The sequence below is a fragment of the Narcine bancroftii genome, chromosome 8 (assembly GCF_036971445.1).
Source record: "Narcine bancroftii isolate sNarBan1 chromosome 8, sNarBan1.hap1, whole genome shotgun sequence".
NCBI classification, from domain to species: Eukaryota; Metazoa; Chordata; class Chondrichthyes; order Torpediniformes; family Narcinidae; genus Narcine; species Narcine bancroftii.
In genome coordinates, this window is record NC_091476.1 from 96,953,693 (window position 1) to 96,978,754 (window position 25,062).

Genomic DNA, 25,062 nt, shown 5'->3' on the forward strand with positions numbered 1-25,062 from the left:
TAAGCGGTATATGTCGGCCAATCCTACAATAGGTTAAGTTGAGAGCTTCTGATACACTATTAATATTTTGTGTTTGAAAGAAAATAATGAAAATATTTTAAATAAGATGAAGGAAAAAAGATACTCTTGTCAATAAAACCATTCCTTTTATCGTGATGCTTGTTTACTTTTCCATTATTTATAAAAACTATGTCTCACAGTTATATTCTCTTGGCTCCATGTTGCTTTGATTTCTTTCTGTCAGGAGCTTTAGATAAGCAATATTAGTTAAGATTAGTGCGTTTTTGTCAAATCCTTTTTCCCTTATATCATCTGTTTTGTGACAGTTGAGAATGCCATCCAATGACTGACTTTACCCAAGAACTACTGTGGAACAACCTAGAAATAAATCTGAACAGCAAACATTAAAAAAAGGTGCCAACTAAATACAATTCATTAGTGAGGATGGAACAGATAAAATAATGTATTTTATTGCAAAAGATCAATACTTGTTCAGAATTAACATCTCTAATTTATAAATTATGTTAATTCTTCGTTGAGACTGCAAACATTTGAACTAATATATTTTGTTTGTTTAAAGTGACCTAAAACAAAAATATGACCTTAAAAGTTTAAAAAAAGTTTTACTGAGATATTTTTCAGAAGAATAATTGGGGGTGGGGGGGGGAGTGTTTGTTAGAGAAGCACTTTGAATGTTGAAAGGCCTTGTCAGAGTAGATGTGACAAAGTTGTTTCCAATCATCAGGGAGTCAAGGAAAAGAAGGCACAACTGACCCTTCAGAGCAGTAGTGAGGGAGTCTTGCATCTCTGGAAGTGTCATGTTTGGGTGGATCATTTAACTGTGCTCACGCCTGCCCTGATATTAAGCCTATCCCTTAGCACAATTTTGAACAAGAACAAGGGATTCCTCTCAATCAACTGAAAGAAAAGATGAGCTAATTATTGTTGATTTAAAAATTACCCAGCATGATATGTTACAGTATTTATAGTCAATAATTATTCCCAACCTGAAACGTTGATACCTTTTCTCTTCATGAATGCTACCTGAGCTGTTGAGTCTCTCCAGCTTCTCATTGACCAAGGTTCCAGCATCTGCTGAGCTCCACTGAAGCACACAAATGTGCTGGAGAAACTCAACAGGCTACCGGAGAAACTCAACAGGCTACCAGGTAGCCTCCCACTTCTCCCTTTCCCCTTCCCCACCTTTTAATTCAGACTTCTGCCTGATTCTTGGCACTCCTGAAGAAGGGCTCAGGCCCTGAACCACTGATGACCCTCAGCTTTCTCTGGATGCCTTGTGACATCCAGCACATTTGTGTTTTATTCCAGCATCAACAGTCGTTTTTTTGTTTCTCTTATTATCATGTTGCTTTTTGCAGGCACTTTTTCAAAAAAATTATGCTGGTTGCATATTTTCTCTGCTGGATTTTATAATGTCTTAAATATGCCTCACTGGTTGAATAGAATATGGGGTAATACTGAAGTGATAAGAGTTCAATAGGTATTCCTTTGTAGGATCTACAAACCAGTGTGTGTGGTTCTGACCAGTCTGACTGTTCATTGTTACACCAGTCACATGTTAAAAGTGGAAAGGAAATTCCTTTGGGAAAGCTTTTGGTCACACTTAGAAATAATGATAGTTGCAAAACACTTGGCTCGTAGCATTAAATATACTAATGAGATTTTTCTCCCTGAAATAGCTTCAAGTATTGCAAGTCATATCACATTTCTCCAGCCTAACCGCTTAAGGTTTCCATTTACTGTGATGAGCAAATCATATTTTTGAACACTGGAATACTCAGCAAAATATAAATCATGGAAAATCATTCTAATTATGAAAAGTTTACAGAAAACATTGGGACGTCAATGGAAAATCAATCAGAAATGAAGTTGAGGGACTAAATTGATGTAAATCTGATTCTAAACGACCGTTACACATCACGTTCTGGATGTCTGAACCTGTCATTTTAGGTGTAATATCTTGCAAATAGGAAGGTTAATTATTGAACGAATGGAGCAAGGTAGATTGTCCATTAATTTGAGGTCACTTGCTTGCAATATAAAGAATATGTCTCGTTCAAAATGAATTGCAGGGTATTCAATCCTATGTTATTCTCTCAAGATCTTCAGTACAAGTGCGCAGTTGATTTTATGTTTCCACCATTACATCTGAGAGCTCTTCAGAAAAATTGGGGCAAAGTACTGTTTAGATATAATTTATGTTTTTTACTCAGCCACTGCATTCCAGGAAAACATTCCCATTGTCCTGGAAAACCTGCTGTGTGGAAAGCACAGAACGGGAATGAGAGTGCCATTCCCGTTCCAACATTTTACCTCCTAGACCCCTTGTCAATTTCCCAGAACACCTGCACTCTAAAGTGAACTGCAAGAATCGCATGAATGATGGACTAATGAAAAGGACGTCACTGCAGTGGTGTTGCGAGTCCCACCTCTTTCTTACCGCACTTCCAGTATGCTGTCTAAACACGCATATAGAAACGGAGATCTGGAGTTATGGTGCGTGAACGACCAATGCCGAGATGTCAGACATTCTTCAGACCGGTACCATCATGCAAAGTCTAACTAAAAACATAATTCAAAAGATCTACATTTATACAAAGTAATTGATAATAAATTGACAACCATGATATGAAATGGTGTGCTGTTTGTCAATCTAAATCAGAGGGAGACATCAGAGAGATCATTACTTTCAAGGAACCATATCACAAGGACAGCAAGTTGCTGATACCAATCACTAATAAAAATGATGGTTGAATGTAAATTCAGTCCTTGATGAAAAGGTATGATAAGAAAAGAGATAGTTGAGAAAGGAATATAATATGCACTTCAAATAAAGAGTTCTGTGAAGCAATGCAGAAAATGTGTGGGACTAATAGGTTAATCCATTCAAGGTTCCAAGGTTCCTTTTGTTGTCACATAATATATAAGAATTTAACAAGCATGACATACTTTTATGTTTGACTGCCATAAGGCAAACAGTCACCAGAAGCATTGCCCGGTGCCCCTAACGATAGGAGAAAGAGAAGTAAAAGAGAGTCCCTTCAGGATTACTGAGCATCCGTGGATTCTCCTCCAGCACTCCCACAGCCTCTGTAGTTCATCAGCAAGCTGAGCTCTAGATCCAAACCTCCAGGAAGCCTTCCGCGCCTGAGGCCCATTCGGTACCTTTGTTGCCTTCAGCACCCTCTTGTATCCCTGCCCCGATACTTGGTTCCCATGAGCTCGTGGAAGCCCTAGAGCAGTAACATGTGGCAGTACAGCTATCTTCTATACTGTGTGATGTTTACAGTATTAAAAAAAAACATGAATGAAATATGAAGGGTTACTTAATGAGCCACAAGGACAAAATTTATTTCCTGACATACAGCCATTAAAGTGGAATCTAATTGGGATGTAAATGTTTTCAGCAAGAAACATACAAAAGCAGTTTAAGCATATGGGTTGCACTTTTGTAATTCTGGAGGGCTTAAAAGATATATGTGCAGTGTTTGTGGAAGTTGGCTCAGGGAAAATGAATTCCTCAGTGGGGGATTAAGTCAGATATTTACTCAGGAAAAGCTGTAATGATTAAAATTGTGCATTTGCTCAATATCCAGACTTAACCAAAGAAAAGGAGATTGAATAAGTTGCAATTTTTCTTGAGCTGGATGTTAGTTATTGTGAGTGAATCACATGCAGAAAAATTGAATCACTTTGAAAATGTTTCATTGCGGACTTCAATTTGTGTCTGCTATTTGATGATTTTTGGCAGAATGCAGCTGCAGATTGTAGTGATAGAGTGCAACCACCAGGCAGAGTCAGAAACAGAGTGTTTGGCATCTAGGAATGTTGCATCAATAGAGTGCTGCCACCAGGAGGAGTCAGAAACGGAGTGTTTGGCATCTAGGGATATTGTATCAATAGAGTGCTACCACCGGGAGGAGTCAGAAACGGAGTGTTTGGCATCTCGGGATGTTGCATCTTGCGAATGTTGCTGAATCTTTAGTGGATTCAAGGTGGATGCCTTCGCATGAGGTCTGGATAAGTGTGTTCAACTTTTTGTGCTGGTTGCTTTGTTAATAAATCTAGTTGTGTTAAAAGAACCCAAGTTTCTTTCAGGAAATATAAGAAACATTTCATGGTACCAGGAGTAGAAAAAAACAGCCAAGTTCTCCTGTACATAGGAGTGAAAGAAGAAGAAAAAACCCACTGTGTGCATAGTGAGTGACAGTCGATATCAGCAAAGAAAACATGGACAGTTTAAAAGATCCTAATGCTGTAAATTGGACTGGAAATATCGACCTTGAGTGGACACTGTTTAAGCAAATATTTATGCTTTATCTGCAAGCAATTGGAATCAATAGCCAACCTGATAAACAGAAGATTGGAATGCTGCTTACTGTGGTGGGACCTCAAGCTCTAGAGGTTTTCAACACATTTGTTTTTGCCAAGGCAGAAGAGCAGGACAAATTTGACAAGGTTATTGAGATGTTTGAATGCTGTTCACCGAATAAAATTGAAACGTTTGAGAGGCAAATGTTTTGCTTGTGCACGCAGCTGCAGGAAGAGAGTTTTGATACTTTTTTAATGGACTTTTAAATTAAAAGCAAGAACATGGAATTTTGGATCACTGGAAGATTCAATGATCCATGATCAAATTGTGTTCAGGATTATTGATATGAAAGTGAGAGAGAGGTTGTGCAAGAGACAGAACTTATGTTAGCTAGAGCTGTGAATCTAGACTCAGTGAACTAACTCTGGAGCATGTGAAAAAAATTTGGTGAGAGTACAAAAATCAGTGAAAACAAAGGCATCGCCCTAGCCACTGTATGTGTCCACATACTGTAGAGCTTGTCGAAAGAACCAAAGACTTTTTGATCCAAACCAAGGCTTTTATTAGCAAAAGACAGGACCTCTTCACAGGTGGCCGACCAGTCCGGAATGATCCGACCTGGCTAGAGACACAACCCTTTAAGGCCCAGACAGTAGGCATGGCTTAGCTCTCAGCCAATCGCTGTAAGCACAGTCTAGATACAGTAACTATATACACTATATACATTGGTGATAGATCTGTACTATCACACATACATAAACAAAAAATGAGATACAAGAACCAACAAAAAGATGGAGAGACATTCAGTTGTAAACGATGTGGAACTAAACATGCACCAAAGCAATGCTCAGCTTATGTAAAAGTCTGTAACAAGTGCAGAATAACTATGCAAAGTAATGGTTTTCCAAAGGTAAACTAAACAGAAGAAAAAGTGTACACACTGTACTCACTACATGTTGATACACTTTTCATGGGCGTGGTGATGTAGGCAGTGAGAAGTGTCGAACAGGATCAATGGACTGTGTCATTGCATACAAATAGAATAAATATTCCTTTCAAGTTAGAAACAGGGGCATAGGTCAATTTGATCTGTGAGGATGAACACCAGGGCAATGAAGAAAAACCCATAGCTCCATGCAAATCCTGTATTGCTCAAAGCACACAATGGACAGAGCATCAACACGAAAGGTAGATGTAAACTCACGGTGAAAGTTAAAGATAAAGAGCATCAGCTCAAGTTCACAGTAGTCCCAGATGGACATTTTTCACTGCTTGGTGACAAAGCATGTGAAAACTTAAACCTAGTCAAGAGGGTGTATCATATTAACAGTGACTAACAGTGTAGAGGAAATACTGGATCAATTTCCCGACATCTTCAAGGGGCTTGGAGTTTTACCATTCACCTATAAGATTCAATTAAAAGAGGACACACAGCCAGTAGTGCATGACCCAAGGCAAGTTCCTGTGCCACTAAAAGAAAACCTCAAGCATGAAGTCAACCAAATGTCATAAAGAAAGTGGAGGAGCTCACAGAATGGCTGAATTCAATGGTGTGTGTCAAAAAGAAGAATGATGGCCTATGCAAAAGTCTAAAATAAAGAGGAAACATTATCAGATTCCAACCAGGGATAAAATTACAAGGAGATGGCCTGTACAAAGTTTTTCATTACATTGGATGTATCCCAGGGCTTCTGGCAAATAAAACAGCATGAAGATATCACAAAATACTGTATATTTAATACACTGTTTGGCCTCTACTCCTGTTTGAGGATGCCTTTTGGAATTTCCTCAGCTCCAGAAGTGTTCCACAGGACAATGGAGCACATCATAGAAAGCATAAATGGGGTACATGTGAACATGGATGACATGATACTATGGGGAACCACACATAAACAACACAACAAAAGGCTCATCAAAATGCTAAAACACATCCAGAAGTATGGATTAAAGTTGAAGAGGGAAAAATGTCATTTTTATGTGAAGGAAATCTCCTTTCTTGGAGATAAACTGTTGGAGGCAGGTGTGGAGCCAGACAAGAGCACGGTGAAAGCAACTTTAAAGATGTCCAGACCCACAGGCAAAAAAAAAGCATCTTGAGGGTGCTGGGATTGATCAATTTTATTGGTAAATTCATACCAACCCTGTCTTTCAAAGCAATGTACCTAAGGAAGTTGTTACAGGACAAATGTGAATTCAAGTGGACAGACAGGCATAAGAAAGAATGAGGATGACTGAAGACTATTCTAACTACAGAACCAGTACTTTTAACATTCTTTGATGCAGCAATAGATGCTTCAAAAGGTGGAATGGATGCTGTACTACTGTAGGTTATAGAAGAAGATTGGAGGCCAGTAGCATATGCATTAAGGATGATAACAACCTCTGAATGTTGATATGCACAGATCAAGAAAGAGTGTCTCGGTCTTGTCTCTGGACTTAAGAAATTCCACATTTATGTGTATGGTCAACCAACGTTCATGACAGAGACAGACCACAAGCCATTAATAGCAATAATCAAGAAAAATATCCATGAAATGTCACCAAGAATCCAAAGACTGATGATAAAGCTACAACATTATGACTTTGAATTAATGTAAACATCAGGGAAACTTATTGTGTTAACTGATGCGTTATCCAGGGCAATGACACAGAGCAAAGCACGCAATGAGAGTTCCACAGAGACAGATGTGAATCTCCATGTGAACCTGATCACAGAATGTCTTCCCATATCTGAAATTAAGTCCAAGCAGATCGGAGCTGAAACTGAAAAGGACACAGTTCTACAGAAGATCATCAAAAATCTGAATAAAGAATGACCTAGAGGTGAATGTCAGCCATACTACAACATCAGAGCTGAGCTGAGTGTTGTCAATGAGCTTCTACTCAGACAAAGCAGAATTGTTATTCCTCAATCACTGAGACCAGAGATGCTGAAAAGGGTGCATGAGGGGGTACCTTGGAATGGAAAAATGCAAGAGGAGGGCCAACATGCTGCTTATTGGCCAGGGATAAATGCTGACATCAACAGGATGGTTTCAACTTGCGAGACCTGTTTGAAACATCGTGCAAAGCAGACAAAGAAGTCCTTGATAATAACTGACACCAGCAGACCCATGGCAGAAAGTTGGGACTGATCTGTTCCACATGGATGGAAAGAATTACTTGCTGTTATTGATTATCTATTGAACTATCTGGAGATTGTGCCACTTTCTAGCATGTCTGCTGCTTGTGTAATTAAATATATGAAATTAATCTTTGTAAGACTCTCTTCAGTGACAATGCACCATGCTGGAATTGTAGAGAGTTCCAGAACTTTGAGGAAGAGTACAATTTCCAACATGTGACTTCCAGTCCATTGCATCCAGGGTCAAACGGCAAAGCAGAGAAAGGAGTTCACATCGAAAGCACTAGACAGTGAGTCAAATTTGTATCTAGCTCTACTGAGTTACAGAGCTTCGCCACTTGATCATGGCACGTCATGATCCTAACAAGATCCGGCATGTTGAAAGGAAACAAAAGCATCTGCAAGGGAGACAAGAGACAAACTATGATAAGTCAGCAAGAAGCTTAGGGCCACTGGCACAACATGACACAATAAGACTCAGAGATTCCAACACTAAGGACAAAAAGGCCACTTTTCTGGGAGAAGTAAATCCAAGATCCTACACTTCCAGAACAGAGGAGGGTCAAATACTGAGGAGAAGTCGAAGGAGCCTGATGAAACTGTCAGAGATGCTGCAGGAACAGATAAATGCAGAGGATTCAGCCTGCACAGAAACACAGGAAACACCACCTATGCAGTAGTGGACCTGGAGAGCCAACACAAGCACCTGTGTTAAGAAGATCCACATGAGTTGTCAAAGCATTTGACAGACTGAATCTATAAAAGAAAAAGAAATGCTCACTTAAAAGTTTGTACTGCTGATGTTCATGTTACGTTTGTGTTGAACTTAAAATTGAAAGAATACTGTATTACTGTGTCATTTTGATTAAACATCTCAAGGAAAGGGGATATAATGATAGAGTGCTGCCATCAGGATGAGTTGGAGATGGAATGTGTAGCATCTGCGGAATGTTGTTGCATCTTTAGTGGATTCAAGATGGATGCCTTCCCATGAGGTCTGGATGTGTGTGTTCTGTTTTTAGTGCTAGTTGCTTCGTTAATAAATCTAGTTGTTTTAAAAAGAGCCCAAGTTTCTTTATTGTAATAGAAGAAACATCACACAGACGGCAAGAATTAGAGACAGATGTTGCAAGCTTCATGACAGCATGTGGGAATCTGTTAGAAAAATGAAGTCAGGAGAATAGGCCTGATCATTGGATAGAGTGAAGGGCTGAATTAATTGCTCTCACTGGTTTTGCCAAGACTCTAATAGCCAGGTGCCAATGTGCTGCACTCTCACATCTGCTTCAGTGATGTATCGTTGCATCTCAGAGTAACATGACTGTGCCGCTTGAAGGCTGTTATGTGGCCTTTTTTTGGGGGGGGGGCGGGATTTATCCTGAAGATAACCTCTATAAATTTTGCATTGAGGTAAAGTTAGGATTAACTTGACCCATTATTTGACTTGGGTGACCACATTCACAAGCGGAGGATGGTTTGAGTACTTTGCTCTGATCTGTTTGGTTTTTGATGAGAACACACTCCCTCCAGAGCTGGTGAAATCTGGGAGCTTTGAACTTTTTTTCCAATTCAATGTCAAGGCTGAAATTGTTGAATCTGATAGGCATCTTTGAACAGCTGCTTTGTTTTGATTCAGGCTTTTACAGTTCTCGTTCCACAGGTGGGATCCGTGGGGAAAGAGTAAAGCTGTGGTTCTCATCTTTTTTTTCCTTTCCACTCACATACCACTTTAAGTATTCCCTATACCATAGGTGCTCTGTGATTAGTAAGGGATTGCTTAAGGTGGTATGTGGGTGGAAAGAAAAAGTTTGAAAACCACTGTTTTAATCGTACCTAATTGACTCATTATGTGGATGGTTTCAAAACTCCAAAATAAATGGGCCAATGACAATTTTTCTCAAGCAAAATATTTCAGTATCAATGGGGTCTCGAGCAGTGATTCTCAACCTTCCCTTCCCACTTGCGTCCCACTTTAAGCAATCCTTGACTAATCACAGAGCACCAATGGCATAAGGATTACTTAAAGTGGGATGTGACTGGAAAGAAAAAGGTTGAAAACTACCGGAGTAAAGCAATTATCAACATACCACTTTGAACTCAGGAGGACTAGGATACATGACCAAAAAAAAAGCTTTGTTAATATTCAGGTACATAAATGTTTCCTGGACACAATCATCCAATGAGACAGGTTTATATTTCCAGTTCCCATTTAAGAGCTGCGATTAAAGTATTAGTATTGAGATATATGTGTTAGAGCAGCTGAAGTGTTTGATGGTCTAATTATAAGAAGCAACATTGCAGACAATAGTAAAAACACAGAAATGCTGGAGGAACTCAGCAGGTCACACAGCATCCATAGGAGGGAAAGATAAAGTAACAATGACCCCTTTGTCAAGGTATGAGCAAAGAAGAGGCATGTCTGAATAAAAAAAAAGGCTGGAGAAGGAGCAGGGGGAGGTGCACAGCTAAAAGGTGATAATTGGACTTTGGTGGGAGAAGAAAGCCGAGACTTGATGGGGGGGGGGGGGAGGGGGCTCTGTGAATGCAGAGCTGAGAGAAAGGGGACAAAGGAAAAGAGCAAGAGTCATAGAGTTAATAGAAAGGAGAGATAAGTGGCAGTGGGGTTGGCATAACATGGAAACTCAGCATTGAATTCTGTGCTGATCAGTTGTAATATGTCCGTTCAGGAATGGTTGTGAGGAATGTGCCAAGCGTAATTAATTCTTCTTAATTTAACCAATTGGTTGGTGTTATTTGGACCTCCAAGAGAACAGCAATAGTGTGGTGCAAACTAATTGATGCTGTTGGCACTTATTTTTGGAACCCTCCAACTTTTGTTGCTTGCTAATTAACATGCCTGCCAAGTGCAGCCAGCTAAGTGGCTCCATACATCAGCAACTGACCCCGGAACTGGGAGAGGCTGCTCCCCTATTAAGGCGAAGTTGCACTGATTTTAAAGAGAGGGAATGTGGTTGGAGTCAATGGCAGATTTAATGAGGCCTTTCTTGACTTCTATGCCTCAAGAGATCTTGGGGAGGCAGGGAGTTAGTTCTGTAGCGATCTGAACAAATGACCTTTGACCCAAAATATTCCTTCTCATATTCTCCTTGCTGGTGCCCTTTCCCTCCTATGGCTTTCCCCACTCTGTATTGTCTTCTCTGTTTATTCCCCATCATTTTTTAAATTATAAGGTTTTTTTTTAGTGCAGTTATGCCTGAGCAACTGGTTGGTGAATCCAAGACAAAGTCCTTCTTCATTTCTGACACCATTCTCTATAATGGAAGAAAGCACAAAACATTTGGTTGGAAATAGTAATTACCAGTTGTAATCAATTATTCCTTCCTTCAAATGGGTGTGGCGATGAGAGTGGGATGGGACATCCTTCTTCTGGTGAATGCAGGCATGATTAAAAGAAGATTTGAGCTGGTGACTCGAGCTCTAAAATGTCAATGATGGTGCCAAATCATCTTTATCTCTGGATCGACAATATAGACAATCTACTCTACGCACTTCTGGTATCCATAGACTGCACAGGCACAATTGGGAGTCCAGGTTAACTCGCCCCACAATTGTGTGCCTGTGTCAGGTGCCATTTGCAAATCATGGCCACAATTTCCAGATCTCTGTTTTGCACCTTGTGTCTTTCAAATTGAGCCTTCCGAAGCCTTGAAGTGAATTGGCTGAAGATCAAGAAGTCAACAGCAAGAAGGTTATCCAAAGATAATGAGCATGGTTATTGGCACAAAGGCATCAACCAGTTATATACAAAAAACCCTGCTTCACTTAGTTTCATGCTTCTGCCAGCCTCTTTATACATCTTATCAGCTGCACACACATTCTCCTTGTCATGTAAATGTTTCAATTTTCTTTTCATGCCTCTCTACGTGCCCTCCTCTTGTTGTCCAATGGTGATATCATTCTACCTTTTAACCATCTCCTGCTTTGCCTTCAACCACTGTAAAGATTATTCCTTTCATAGAAATTTTTGCCATTCTGTCCTTGTCCTTTAGCATCTAATTTGCAGATAATTTCAATACCTTGACTCATGACTTTCTCAGTCTTTTCTGCCTTTTCCAGTCATGAGAGCCCTTCCCTTTCCCGATGCCTATCAGCAATCCTAGCCCATTCTGAATTCTCCGACATGAAGTCAGGTCTGCACAGATAATCTGTGAAATTGGTACCACTTACTGTGAAACACAAAAGTCTAGAGGCGCTGTGATTGCAGTAAAAACACAAAAATGCCCAAGGATCTCAGCAGGTCTCTCCATGTCCACATGAGGTGAGAAGGTTTGGGCCTGAAACGTTAGTTCTATTATCTTTAGCTCATGTAGATGCTGTGAGACCTGTTGAGTTTCTCCAGCATTTTTGTGTTATTACCACTTATTGTTACTTTTTTTGTGAACCTGAAATTACTGCAGATATTCAGTTAAATGTTCAAAGCCAGATGTTGCAGGTATGCTGCTTGACATTAACTGCTCAAGAAAACACCTTGCTCCTTTCAGCTTTTTGAACTAAAGTTCCAGGATAGAAAATTATTCTTGGTTGCTTGCACTCATGGGAACAATAATGTCAGCCATGGAATAAACTGCACAGCGCCTTTGTGGCACTTTTACCTCTGTACAGTATAGTTGGGTCCTGAATTTGCACAGAGCTCCACCTCAATAGGTTGACAAATGTCTATTTCAGCTTGTATTCCATCATACCATTGTCCTAATTGGAGCTAAACATCCTTCCTACAACTAAAAACTAACTTTTTGAATCTCATTCCCACAGGGTTTAATTCTAATTAATTTTTAAAACTGATTACCTTTTTTTTCATTTCCGATTTTTCTCCCTCTTTCAATACAAGTGTTATTTCCCTTTCTGACATAATTTGAATAGAATGTTCCAGTGCTTCAATTCTGTTTCAGGATCTTCATTGATTGTAGTTTGAGGCTGAGTGTAATAGGTTGAGGAAACAAGAAGTTATTTGCCTTGTCAGACTGATCAGAGAGCCCTTTGGAGGAGTCATTCTCAATGGGAGTCCTACAACCCCACCCCCCATAATCTGGGGGCCACAGCACATTGAAGTAAAAGCTGTTTTCTTTTCATCTTATGTAATTTAAAAAAAAATATGTCTTCAGTAGGAGAGAAGTACGGAAGAAACCAAAACTTGACTGCTTCGCAGGGAAGGGGGCCCATAAACTTTCAGCAGAGGCCTTGGGTGGGGGAGGGGGGGGGTGGGGGGGGGGGGGGAGAAAGCTGAAAGAAAGGTTGAGAATGGCTCCAATTTCAAGAGGAAAATGTTGCAGATGCATACATGCAAGAAAAGATCCAGCATGTGTTCTTTTCTTTCTACAGATGCCTGACCTGAATATTTTCTATTTACTCTCTTGAGAGAGCCATTTTTAAATTCTGTCTCTAATAATTATCCATTGAATGAAAGTTTTTATACTTCCTCCTACCGTGAGAAAATTCTTGGTGGTTATGCAGATACCATACAGTGGAGATTAATTTACTTCTGGCATTGTATTGCTGCATTTTGAAATTCCTTGTGGTGGCATTTTAATAATTAGGAGGTGATGTTAGTCTGTAAAAGTTAAATGTTGAAAATTAAATGCTGGGATTATTAGCATTTTTATGTTAGTACTTGGTTACACAAGTGGTACAGTTTTGGTATTTTGAAAGATGTTGACATCTTTTCTGAAACATTTTCTTAAATTTGCTTTTCTTTCCTTTTAGATGCATAATTGACAGTGGTGTGACACGTGTGGCATGGCTGAATCGGTCCAGCATACTCTATGCAGGGAAGGACAAATGGTCACTGGACCCTCGAGTGGTAATTGTGACCAACAGCAAAACAGAATACAGCATTCAGATAATGGCTGTGGATGTGTACGATGAAGGTCCATATACTTGTTCAGTTCAAACTCACAACCATCCCAGGACAACTCGGGTGCATATAATTGTTCAAGGTAGGATCCACTTGTGAAAACTGTTTAAAACTTAGCAAAAACATAAATTAACTGTAATAAAAACCAGTGACAATTTTCCCAAATAGTAGACTTCAAATGTTCCCGCATTTGGTTCAGTAATTTGGCTTTTCTTATTTAAATAAATGTCACAATTTGAATAAATGCATTATAATATGTACAGTATAAGAAAGTAATGCTTTGCTTGCAAATCACTTTTATTTCAAGTCATTCTTACACCAAGCAAGTAAGTTCAATCAATTTTTTAGTATAATCAACCATAGGATTATTGCCAAATATATTATAAATGCATCACAAAAACATCTGTCAAGGATTTTGTAATTGAGCAGCTTCTTTGTTTGAAACTGTCGAATGTTTATCATTGATTTTTCCCAATCTGATATTTTTATTCCAAGATAATGGAGCAATATTGAATTCTTAATTTCAAGTCTCTGCAAAGCTGTAGCAATTCTTAATATAGCTTCACCTCAGCCAACACTGTGGTTGAAGCACTGTAGTTATTTAAGAATGAGCAAAGCTTGCCAAGAGCTTGCATATGGACAAGATCATATTTGGCTTTGATTCTCTTCACAGTTGAACGGAGTGCTAACATATCCTCGGTTCAAACAGTCTGACCAGCTGAGTTTTGAGATTACTGACTCTGTCATTAGATAGACCCTCACTCAAAAAAAAATGTCTTTTTTTTTCAATGTTTTTTCTCTACCTTGCACAATCATGTTTGCTGGTAGTTTGACGTGGATTATGGTGATAAGTGTTTCCTAATGTTTACAAATGCACACAGTAAGCCACTCAAATGCATGGGAAGACCTGAGGGTTTATCAAGTGAGAATATGAAATAAAGTACAGATGGGAAATACTGCAAGTTGTTAGTTCGATTGGATAAGGTCCAGGATCCAGCTTCCATCCTTAATCTCTTTCTGAGAGATGAGAGAGAGTGGTCTAAAATGTTAACCCTAACCCTCTTGGAGGTTCAGAATTTGTGGTATAAATGCACCTTCATTTATTTTTGTGTTGCATTTTATTCTATCATCCTGATTCATGAAGCAAAATTATCTTGTATTAATTTGGAGGGTAGAAAGAGTCCATACTTGCCCTTCTCATGATTTAATCAATGGTCCACAGTTAGAATGAGGTTAGAATATTTAAGGTTGAATGAATCTGTGGACCAGAAGTTCCAGTTGATTCAAATGTAAGGGATGATGGTAACTGATAGTAATATCAAAGGTCTTGTTCTGGGCCACTATAAATAATTTAATTAAAAAAAAATAGAAGCAGGGTAGATTATTCAGCTGTGTGAACATATATTTGTTCGTAACAATGTAATTATTTGTTTAAAAAAAACAATCATTATTTCTTTACTATAATTAGGATCATTCTTCCTTTAATAGGTTCTCAAACAACATGGTTATTAACTAATATTTGCTGATTGTACATCACGAGATTTTAAATGGACGTTTCACAGATAGATATAGAATCCTAGAGTCATATGACCAAAGAAGGACTCTTTGATCATCTATGACCACGTGGCGTTGATAATATTTGCTGTCTTCACCACTTCCTCAGGCAACATTCCAGATTTCAACCACTCTGATTGAAAAAATCTCCTGCTCAGATCCTCTGTCATCCTTCTTAGCACAGCGATTTCAAAAAGTTTCTTGCATACTCCATGAATTTGGCTTCTGCATCATAATTATCCAGAATTCAAGGAAATGGTAGCCTCAAGCAAGCAGCAAAAAAAAACTGTGGAAAATAAATTGGTGAAAAATACGAAGGTTTCAAATTGGTGCCCCTAGCAGTCAGATCGTCAAAACACGCAACATGTGATCCCAAGCTTCTGGCAAATTCACTTATCCGGCATCTACCAATCTGCATAGATGCCAGATACACGGGATTTACTGTATTCTGCAAATGGATACATAAATTAATGTTGGCTATCATTATTACATTAGATTGTTCTCCATTTTATTACTTTGTGGGGTCCCACAAACAATTCCCTCTGTCGTGTCTTGCCCCTTTCTCATCCTTAGCATCACCAAGCTTTATCGATAAACAGTTTCAACTTGAAATGTTGACTGATTATTTCTACCCAGCGGTTCTTTGTCAGCTCAAGGTTCCAGCAGCTGCAGTTTTTTTCTGTGCTTTTCTGAGCTTCGTTTGTCTGGCATTTTGAAAGTTATTTATTCTAAGGGGCAGAGCAAATATTATTGCCTCAAGATTGAAGAGGATAATAAAATTTACATAATCTGCTCAGGAAAATCCTGCATCATTTTCAGAGGAATGCAGGATATGACCTGGAGTATTTTATGTATTTGTTAAAAAAAATAAAAGATCACTGTCTAATCGGGCTTCATTTCAAAATGCTGATGGCTATTGATTTAGTTGAATTTTAAAACAAAATGTGTAACTTTATATTTTGGATCACTTGCAACCAACTGAGCAATAATTCTTAAGCAAGAATCACTCGTCTAAATTTGCACATTGATTAGAACATTTCTCTAGTTTTTTTTTGGAAAATTGCCTTCTGTGCCTCATTGTCTGCTGGTGATGGAGGAAGCAAAGAAATGGACAGTGTTACTCACCTTCTGACAAGATTGCAGGATTTAATCAAACATATTAAATTCAGCAAATGTTTATGTTGACACTTGGTGAAAGCAAGAAATGCTGGAGAAATTCAGCATGTCTCGCAGTGTCCATAAGAGGTGAAGATATATGAGCCATTCCTCAAGGTAAGAGCAGAAAGCAGGTAGGTACCTGAATGAAAAGGCTGGGAGAGAAGGAAGGAAAGGGCGAGGGGGAGAGAGGGGGGAGTACAGGCCAACAGGCAAAAGGCTGCAATTGGACATGGATAGGAGGACAGGAGAGGAAAGGGGAGGGATGGCTCTGTAAATGCAGAGGTGGAGGAAATGAGACAGAGGGAAAGGGGAGAGAGAGAGAGAGAGAGAGAGAGAGAGAAAGCAAAAAGAGAGGAGAAATAGGGATAGGGGAAGGGGGGAGATGTGGCGGAGCAGGCTCGATGGGCCATTTTTGGCCTACTCCTGTTCCGGCTTCCTATGTTCCTATACAAGAGAAGATCTGCTTGGAATGTGTCCAGACTGAATATGAGGTGATGTCCCTCCAATTTGGGAGTGGCCTCAGTCTGGCAGTGCAAGAGACCATGGACAGACATGTTGGAGGGACTAGGAATTGAAATGGGTTAGTCACTGGGAGATCCCCACTATTGCAGCGGGCGGAGCAAAGGTACTGAATGAAGCTATCTACCAGTCTGCATCCACTTTCTCCAATGCAGAGGAGACCACAATGGGAGCACTGGATGTAAGTCATGGCCCCTGCAGATTCACAAGTGAGGTGTTGCTTCACTTGGAAAGCCCTGAGAAGGGCTTCGAATGGTGGTGAAGGAGCAGGTGTGGGTGCGGTCTTAGGATTAAGGCCCAAGGGGGTGATTCGTAACACAGGAAGAATGGACGCCCATACCTCCTCCCTCACCACCATTGACTCATTCACTCCTTTCTTCAAATCCCTGTTTCATTCCCATCCTGATATGCCTGGATATGGTATCTAGCACAGTTAGACTGAGATCACCTCCATCCAGAAGTCGGCATTAACAGACTTCTTCGGTTTCCTTTAGCCCCTATGGCTCCTGCCCTGCCATCTCTCCCTTTCCTTTATCCCTAATCTTTCCTCTTTCTCTCTCTCTCTCACTGTGTCTCTCCACCTCTTTCTCTCTCTCTTGCTCTCTCTCTTTCTCTCTCTCTCTACCCCCCATTTACTTTCCTCCAGTTCTGCATTCACAGTGCCACCACTCCCTTGATCAATTCTCACTTTTCCACTCCTGTTCTCCGATCCATGTCCAATTATCACATTTTGTCTGATGGCAGGTGCTCCCCACCCGCCCAGCACCCCTTGCCGGCCTGTTAGTTGGTGCTACCCACAGCCACCCCCACCCCCCTGTCATGTCTTTGCCCTTCCTCCCTTCTTCCCCAGCCTTATCATTCAGACACCTGCTTGCTTTCTGTTCATTCCTTGAAGAACAACTCAGGCCCGAAAAGTCAATTTTATTCCTTTACCTCCTATGGACTCTGAGAGACCTGCTGAGTTCTTTCTGAAGATTTTGATGCTTCACTCCATTAGAATTAGTTTCACCCAGAACCAATTACTGTGTCCCCGAAGTCAGCATTAGTGCTGCTTCAGCTTTTGCAGAAGAGTTTGGGGCCTCTGAATGTTTAAGATAAAGGAATAGAAGGGAGTTGAGGGGAAAAAAAAATCACTTGAAGAATGGTGGTAACCTCTTGAGTGGGAGAGATGAGCTAGGGTGTGGAAAGGAGGTGGGTATACCTTAAATTGGGTAGAATTGAGTCAACCCCATCCATTTTTCAGGCCGATTCAGGTCTTATCGACTGGATGTTCTGTTTCCAGATGCAAGGGTGTTGCAGGCAGTTGAGAAATCCTGAAGTTGGCATGCACATCATTGCTTTGTTCTGGCATTCTCTGCATCTGCCAGATGAAATAAATATCTTGGAATTATGTGCAACTTGGACAGATTTCTTTATTTTCGACCCATTGCAAATATTAAAGTTGGGTTGTGCAGCCCTCAGACATTTCTGCGAAGTGCTTCATCAGTTGTGAGGATCTGCTGAGTGACAATGGAGTACGGTGAAGCAAGCAAATGTAATGAGGAAAAAAACTGCAAGTTGGATGCAAAGCAGAGATCGTTGAGTTAAACTTGAAGAAGAATAAGAGCAGTAGTTAAATTACAGGGCTCTTAATACAGAGGCTTGGAGAGGCAAACATCCAGTGATGTGAGATTAAATTCCTATGTGTTACCATTTTGTTTTTGGGATAATTTGGCCTGCTGAAAATATTACAATGTCAAAAGTAATTATATTTGAAACCAATGCGTAAGAGCAGGCTTTGATGCAAAATGTGTTTCTTGATGTGGGGGCAGCAATAGCTGCCATCTTTTTAAACACTGCATCCTTACAATTCAGTGCTGAGTCCAGTGCAACTTTTGCTCCCTTCTGCTTCTGAGATGGCAAAATAGTCAGAGCACATTATAAAAAATTATTATCAGCAGGTGTAGTGTCTTTTCTTCCAATGTGCAAATGCAGAGTGATAACTTCAACTACAGAATTATTCGTGTCATGCTGAGAGAAGGCCAGAATGCAGTGACAACATTTTTTACAAGGAGCCAGAAGGAATGTAAAATAATGAACCTCCTTGAAAATGCCACTTTTCAAATCCATGCCTCCCACTTTTCAAATTTGTAGTCAGATTTTCAAGTTATTAACATTTTATCCTTCAAGTGGAGAAAAGTTTTGTATTCCAGCGTGTTAAGTTACACAGACATTTGACGTTCTCATTATTCCTGACAGAGCCGTTGTTCATTTTCACATGAATTGGGCTCATGTCAGCTTTATCTGGAGTTTTAGCTCAACTGTGCTTTGCGAGCTTGCTTCCAGATGTGTATGAACGTGTTCTCGATTGTAACCCTTTTAAAAATCGGACCTCTTTCAAATAGTACAAAAGGATATGTCCTTGCGGTCTTGTGATTTTCCTCTACAATTAACCAAACCACTCTGTTGTGTGAGTTTGTAGCAGTACGTCCTTGCCATCGGAATGATGGCGGGAACACAGAACATTTTCTCTGCTGATCTCCCAGTGTGATAACACACAAATGCAAAGGATGATATGGTAATACAGATATGTGTATTTAATGTGTTTAAAATAATGGAACAGCAAATCAAAGCACTTGCATTCTGAAGAAACGTCAGCCAGTCTCAAAGTGTATTCAACCAATAAACAATTTCTCATCTATTCTCTGCTTTGAGAATAGTAGCAGTTGATTTCTGTACTGTAATGTCTCACAAGTACTGAGGTTAAAAAAATCCACTTGGTTTGCTTTATTGATATTGTTTGAGAGGTGTATGCTGGCAGGTACTCTCGCAGAACACTCTTCCTATCCAAATTGCGAAGTGGGATATTTTGTTCCCTCTTCAAAGTTAAAGGTGATTTAGCTGCAGCATTTAATCTGAGGAAAATAAACATCAATGAGCATGCAACTCTCCAGTGAATCCTTGCCCTCAATTTCATGCTCTAGTCTGTGAAATCAAGCTTAAACCCCGACGACCTTGGGCTTGGGCAAGAAAGCTTTTGCAATCTTGGGAGCTGCCAGTTACAGGATGTAGAACCAGGCTGAGGAATCTAAATTGAGATGACATTGATGTAAGATTCGATGCAAGACACTTCAAAAGGGAAGCAAGGGAATCCTTTTATATAGAAGCAATTCAGTGTCTGTTAGATTGGTAATTGAAGTAGAGGCCATGTCAACATTTAATAGGTGAGAAAAGCAGTTGAAGCTAAAGATGTGTGTTGGTGAAATGAATGAAAAAAAGTGAATTTGCTTGGGTCAACTGGTTAGGTTTTTAATACCATCAATGTCATACTTCATTCCAGGATAAAGCAGCCAGTTCAGGATATTTACCATGCTGAAGTCAATGGTGCGAGGTAACTGTACAAATGATGTTTTTGCCCACTAAGATTAAAACCTTAGACGTGTTTAGCATCCTACAGTGAGTGGAGATGTAAGGGGAAATTTTCATTCAATATGCCAGGCAGAAGACAACCCGGACAGCTGTTCAAATCCTTTGAGGGACTTTCCTGACCAGTGACCGTATTAACCTACCCTTCTCAGAATGTTAGCCTGCTCCCGGAACTCCCCATTAAACATGGTCCGATCATATCACTGAAATCCAACTGCAACATTTGTGGGGAAGCTTTTAATTAATCTCACTAAGTAATAAATCGAGAAGATGATTTGGGATCAGAAAAGGCTCAAACACACTTTCTTAATTTGCCAACCAAGAGAAGCACTTCTACATTTGGGTCAGCAAAGAATGTTTAGGTCTCACCTGCCTGGTTTGCTCCTCAGAAGAAATGCAGTTAGACTGGAGGACAGTAAGTGTGGAGGATTCATGCAAAAAGAGCAGCAGGAGAAAGCTGGACACTTACAGACAGGTGATTCTAACATCATGAAAAAAAAATTATTGTAACAAAACTTAGAGAGATTAATCTGACAAAGCAAAGATAGCATGTCCTCATTGAAGGGACATCATAATTGGGTTATAATTTTTGAATTAGTTGCTGTGGTTGACATAGTCTCTGTCAAGGACTCAATGGACCAGGAGGCATGAAACTGTTGATGCTGGAATCTGTTGGAAGAACTTAATTGGTTGAGTAGCATCATTGAGAGTAAAATAATTATCAATGTTCAGCACACTGAGGACAGGGAAGGAAGGATTAGACTAAGCCCAGAAGGGAATTAGTGTACGAGGGAGTGGTAATGAACAGATGGGAAAGGTGAGGAGCGGAGTTTAGACACGGAGGCAGAACACTGGCAGGTGGCAGAGTAAGGGAGAGGATAGCAAGGGTCAAATTGGGATTGGGTGCAGGAGAATGACTCAAACAGGATGATGCGTGGAAGCACAGATTTCTTTTGGTATAATACAGCGGCAGGGATAATGTGGGCACAATAATTGATGAGTTTGAAAATTTTAAATAAAAACATAAAATCTTGGAAATAGCAGGTCAGGCCATATCTGCGAGGAGAGAAACTGGAATAAAATTTCTTTTTCAGAATTGGGAAGTTTCTTTGTCAGAATTGGGAGAGGGAGAGACCGGGTAAAACCAGGGTGACAATATGAATATGCCCTAAACAAGGTAATCTGACCATTGAATGAATGAGAGCACCAGAGAGTGAGAACGTACACAAAATAATGTAAGAGTTGCGAAAAGCAAAGCAGGAAGACAAGCCCGGCAGATTAGACAAGGCACACCCTCCACACCCTCCACTCTAGAGGAGATTAAAAGGGGAAATGAAGCAAACAATCTGAGCCAATATTACAGATGGATGACTGATACAAATAGAAATCCGATTCCCTGATGATTGAGAATTCAAAAGTCCAGATGGCTGCAACATGCCCAGATAGATGAGATGGTGCTGGTCCCTAACTTGTGATGATCCTCATTGTAACAGTGTAGGAGACCACAGACCATATGTCAGAGCAGGACTGAGAAAGAGATTTCAGTGGTGGCAAACCGGAAGGTCACTGTTGCTCCTACGGATTGAATAAAGCTGTTCTACAAAACAGTCATCCAATCTGCATTTCTTTCTTCCATTGTGGTGGAGTTTGTGATTTTCAGTTGCTTGGGTCTGAAAATGCAAATGAAATGCCATCTCATTTCTCAGCAAATGGCAGTGGTGAAATAATTCAATGCTAAAACGGCCCAACTATACTGTTCCATCCAGTAACGTTTATGATTGAGCTGTAAGCAACATCTCTCTCTCAAAGGGCATATTACCCCTTCTAAAATGAATTTAGCTCTAGTGGTTTTAAGCTAAGTAATGCTTTCGGATTAGGGTTCCAGCGAGGGCATACTTTTTTTTAAATTTTGTAAATATTGTACCTATGGATTAATAAGCAATACATAAACTGTTGGAAAAACTCAACAAATCAAGTAGTATCTGTGAACGCAAAATTGTGCACATCAATGACAACTGAGCTACTGATCTGCAATTATTTCTGTATCTATTGAATCTATTTTAACTTCAAATTGTAAAAGGCAGAATTAATATTCATGAAAGGAAATTCTAACAAAAACAACTTGCATTTCACAGTGCAACAATAGCCTGATAGTAACATGACCTTGGAGCTACAGAAAGGAAAGCAGAAGTTTAATACTGAACCATTAAATGATGATTGTCTAACAGGAGAATTCATAGATAACTTCAACTTACCCTGGTACAGGCAGAAATCCCAACCCAATTCAAAATGGCCACCACCATGTTGGTGTCAGAGAAAACATTGTAACTTCCCCAAAATGTCTCCTGCCCTCTGGCACCATCATGAAGCGTTTTGAGATGCTGGTCATGGCTCATGTTAACTCCAGCCTTCCTGGCAGCCTTGACCCATTCCAAATCATCCATCACCACACCAAGTCTGTGGCATGCATCATCTCCTTGCCCCTACCATCAGACTTGAAACATCTGGGCAACCACATCTTTGCCACACTACTGTTCGTTGATTCGAGCTCCATCTTCAATACAGTTATGTCAAATAAATTCATCAGCAGGAGTGCCCTGTTCTGAAATTGGATCTATGACTTTCTGTGAATCAGTGAGGATTGGTGACATGACCTCCCCTAGAATTATCTCCAGTCCCAATGCCTTGAAAGGCTGGCTAACTGTTTATGAGTGAGGGAAGAGATTCAATGGGTCTCAAAACCAAGTACTTTTAACACAGTCTGACAGGAAATGACTTTATTTACAGAAGATGTATTTGGGAAGATTGCAAGAGAGAAAACACACACACACACACACACACACACACACACACACACACACACACACACACACACACACACACACACACACAAAACACAGTGCTGTTACATGCAATCAAGGAAAAGAAACAGGACAATACTGCCACCCCTTGTCTCAGAGCAGGCACAGCTCTATGCTACTCAGGACACTAACTAAGGTGCTCCCAACCCTTTACTAGTGCACAACCTACCAAATGATTTCTCCAGCGCCATTTTATTGTTCTCGGCCTGGAGAGAGGCAGGGTAGTCCCTCTGAGATGGCAAAGAGGAAGAGGCAAGCGCAAGTTGCACCCTTTATAGTGTTGGAAGGCTGGGGAGTCTAACCCAGTTAATATTACTTGGCCCAAGGCCAAGTACAGGGTTATTTAAGGGGCCAATGGTCAGGTGTGCAATGATGGGCAGGGTGTATCCAAACCATGATCATCAGGTGGAATGTCTTTCGACCAGGTCATGTGACATCCACGACCCTCTACAATATACCAACCACCATTCCTACTCCATTGGTACATTTGGAGATAACACCATAATCCTAGGTCTCAAACAATGACGAGCCTGAACACAGAAGGCAGGTAAATGGTCAAGTGGCTTGGTGTCAGGACCATAGCCTCTCCCTTCATGTCAGAAAGACTAAGGAGCTGACCATAGACTTCTGAAAGAGATGGGAAGCTGGCGTATCTCTGAATCCACAAGTTCTGGAGGTAGTTGCAGGTGACATTCACCAGTCAAGATCAGCAAAGACTCCTGAAACTTTCTGACACTTATTCTGAGAATAATCTGCTTTAAACTTCATGTAGCGTTGCGACAAAATCTATACCAAAGAAAGGTGAATTGAAATAGATGTGTGGAAGTGAAAATCTTGGATGTTTCAAAGACCCATGGATGCACTTGAAAAGCAGGGGAACTTCCAAGATAACTCTTGATCGAAAGAATGCAGTCAAGTAATTTTCTTTATCCACATTTATGATGAGTGATCTCATTCAAAAGCAGCTTTGAGTGTTTGGAATTGGTTGTGAACTGGAATTCTCCATGAGCACATCTTTGTCCCTCAGTAATTTCAGTTGCCAATCCAGATTCAATACGACACCAGGATCACTTGAGCCAATGAGTTTAACCTTTCAAATTGGGGACCCAAGACTGGGGATCAACTCAAAATCCAATGATTTTTTTTTAAATCATTTCAGAAGCAATCCTTTCTGGTACTGATTCTTTAAAAAGAACAAATAAAACATCTGTGTCCTCATGCCAATCAAGCCAAGTCAAATTTATTTTCATCCGATTGTACGAGTACAACTCAACAAAACTGTGTTCTCCGATCCTCGGTGTGAAACTGCAGATACACAACCAGACAAAAGCAAGCATTCAGACAAACAATACATATGGAAATAAAAATTCAGATTTATTGTCTGAGTAGAAACATGACATCACATACAACCCTGAGATTCTTTTCTTTTGCAGCCAGGCAGAATTTCTACTTATAGGTCAAGCAAAAAAAAACTGTACTCAAGAAAAGATGTGTTTTGAAAAGAGAATTGTAAACCAGAGGGAAGTGCAAACAAGCAGTGCAATACGAAAAATGAATATTCAATCATAATGTGTAAAGTAAGAGACCTTAAATGAATCTCCAATTGAGTTTGTTGTTTAGGGGTCTGATGGTGGAGGGGGAGCAATTGTTCATGAATCTGGTAGCACAGGTCTCGTGAGAATCAAGAGCAACAGAAAATATGTTCTATGTGAAGCCACACTGATGGGCAAGGTTTAAATGAATATTTATCGTCTCTATATATTATGGAGGGGGTCACAGAAGTATGGGAATTCAGGAAAAAGAATAGTCGTAACTTGTAAGAGAACCGTGTGAATAACGAGATGGTGCCGCCAGCTGTGAAGTATAGAAAGGTGCATATATCCAGAGAGCATGACCAAGTGTCATTGCAGCAAGCTCAAGGAGAAATTATGAAGAACATTGTATTATGGTTAGCCACAAGTGACGTACCAGTAGACTTGGAGGGTGGCTAGTTTACAAATTTCTTATATAAGAAGGGCTGCAAGGATGAACTAGGGACTATAAGCCAGTGATCTTAACCTCAGTGGTGGGAAATTTACTTTCAGAGATTCTGAGAGACCGGATCCACATGCATTTGGTTAAGTCAAGGACTGATCAGCAATAGTGAGCTTGGCTATGAGTTTGAGAAATTGTAACTCATTAATTTGAGTTTTCTGAAGAAGCAAACCAAGAGGATTGACAAGGGCAAGATAGTAGA

At 40.1% G+C, this 25,062-nt stretch overlaps 1 protein-coding gene across 8 annotated transcripts in view; it reads left to right on the top strand.

Annotated features, from left to right (window-relative positions):
* Window positions 1-25,062, top strand: part of opcml (opioid binding protein/cell adhesion molecule-like) — a 1,099,456-nt gene that overhangs the window by 463,312 nt on the left and 611,082 nt on the right. For all 8 annotated transcript variants that reach the window (XM_069894524.1, XM_069894518.1, XM_069894519.1 and 5 more), the window contains exon 2: window positions 13,179-13,411. In XM_069894524.1, the coding sequence (XP_069750625.1) occupies window positions 13,179-13,411 (233 nt within the window). The remainder of the gene's footprint in view (window positions 1-13,178; window positions 13,412-25,062) is intronic.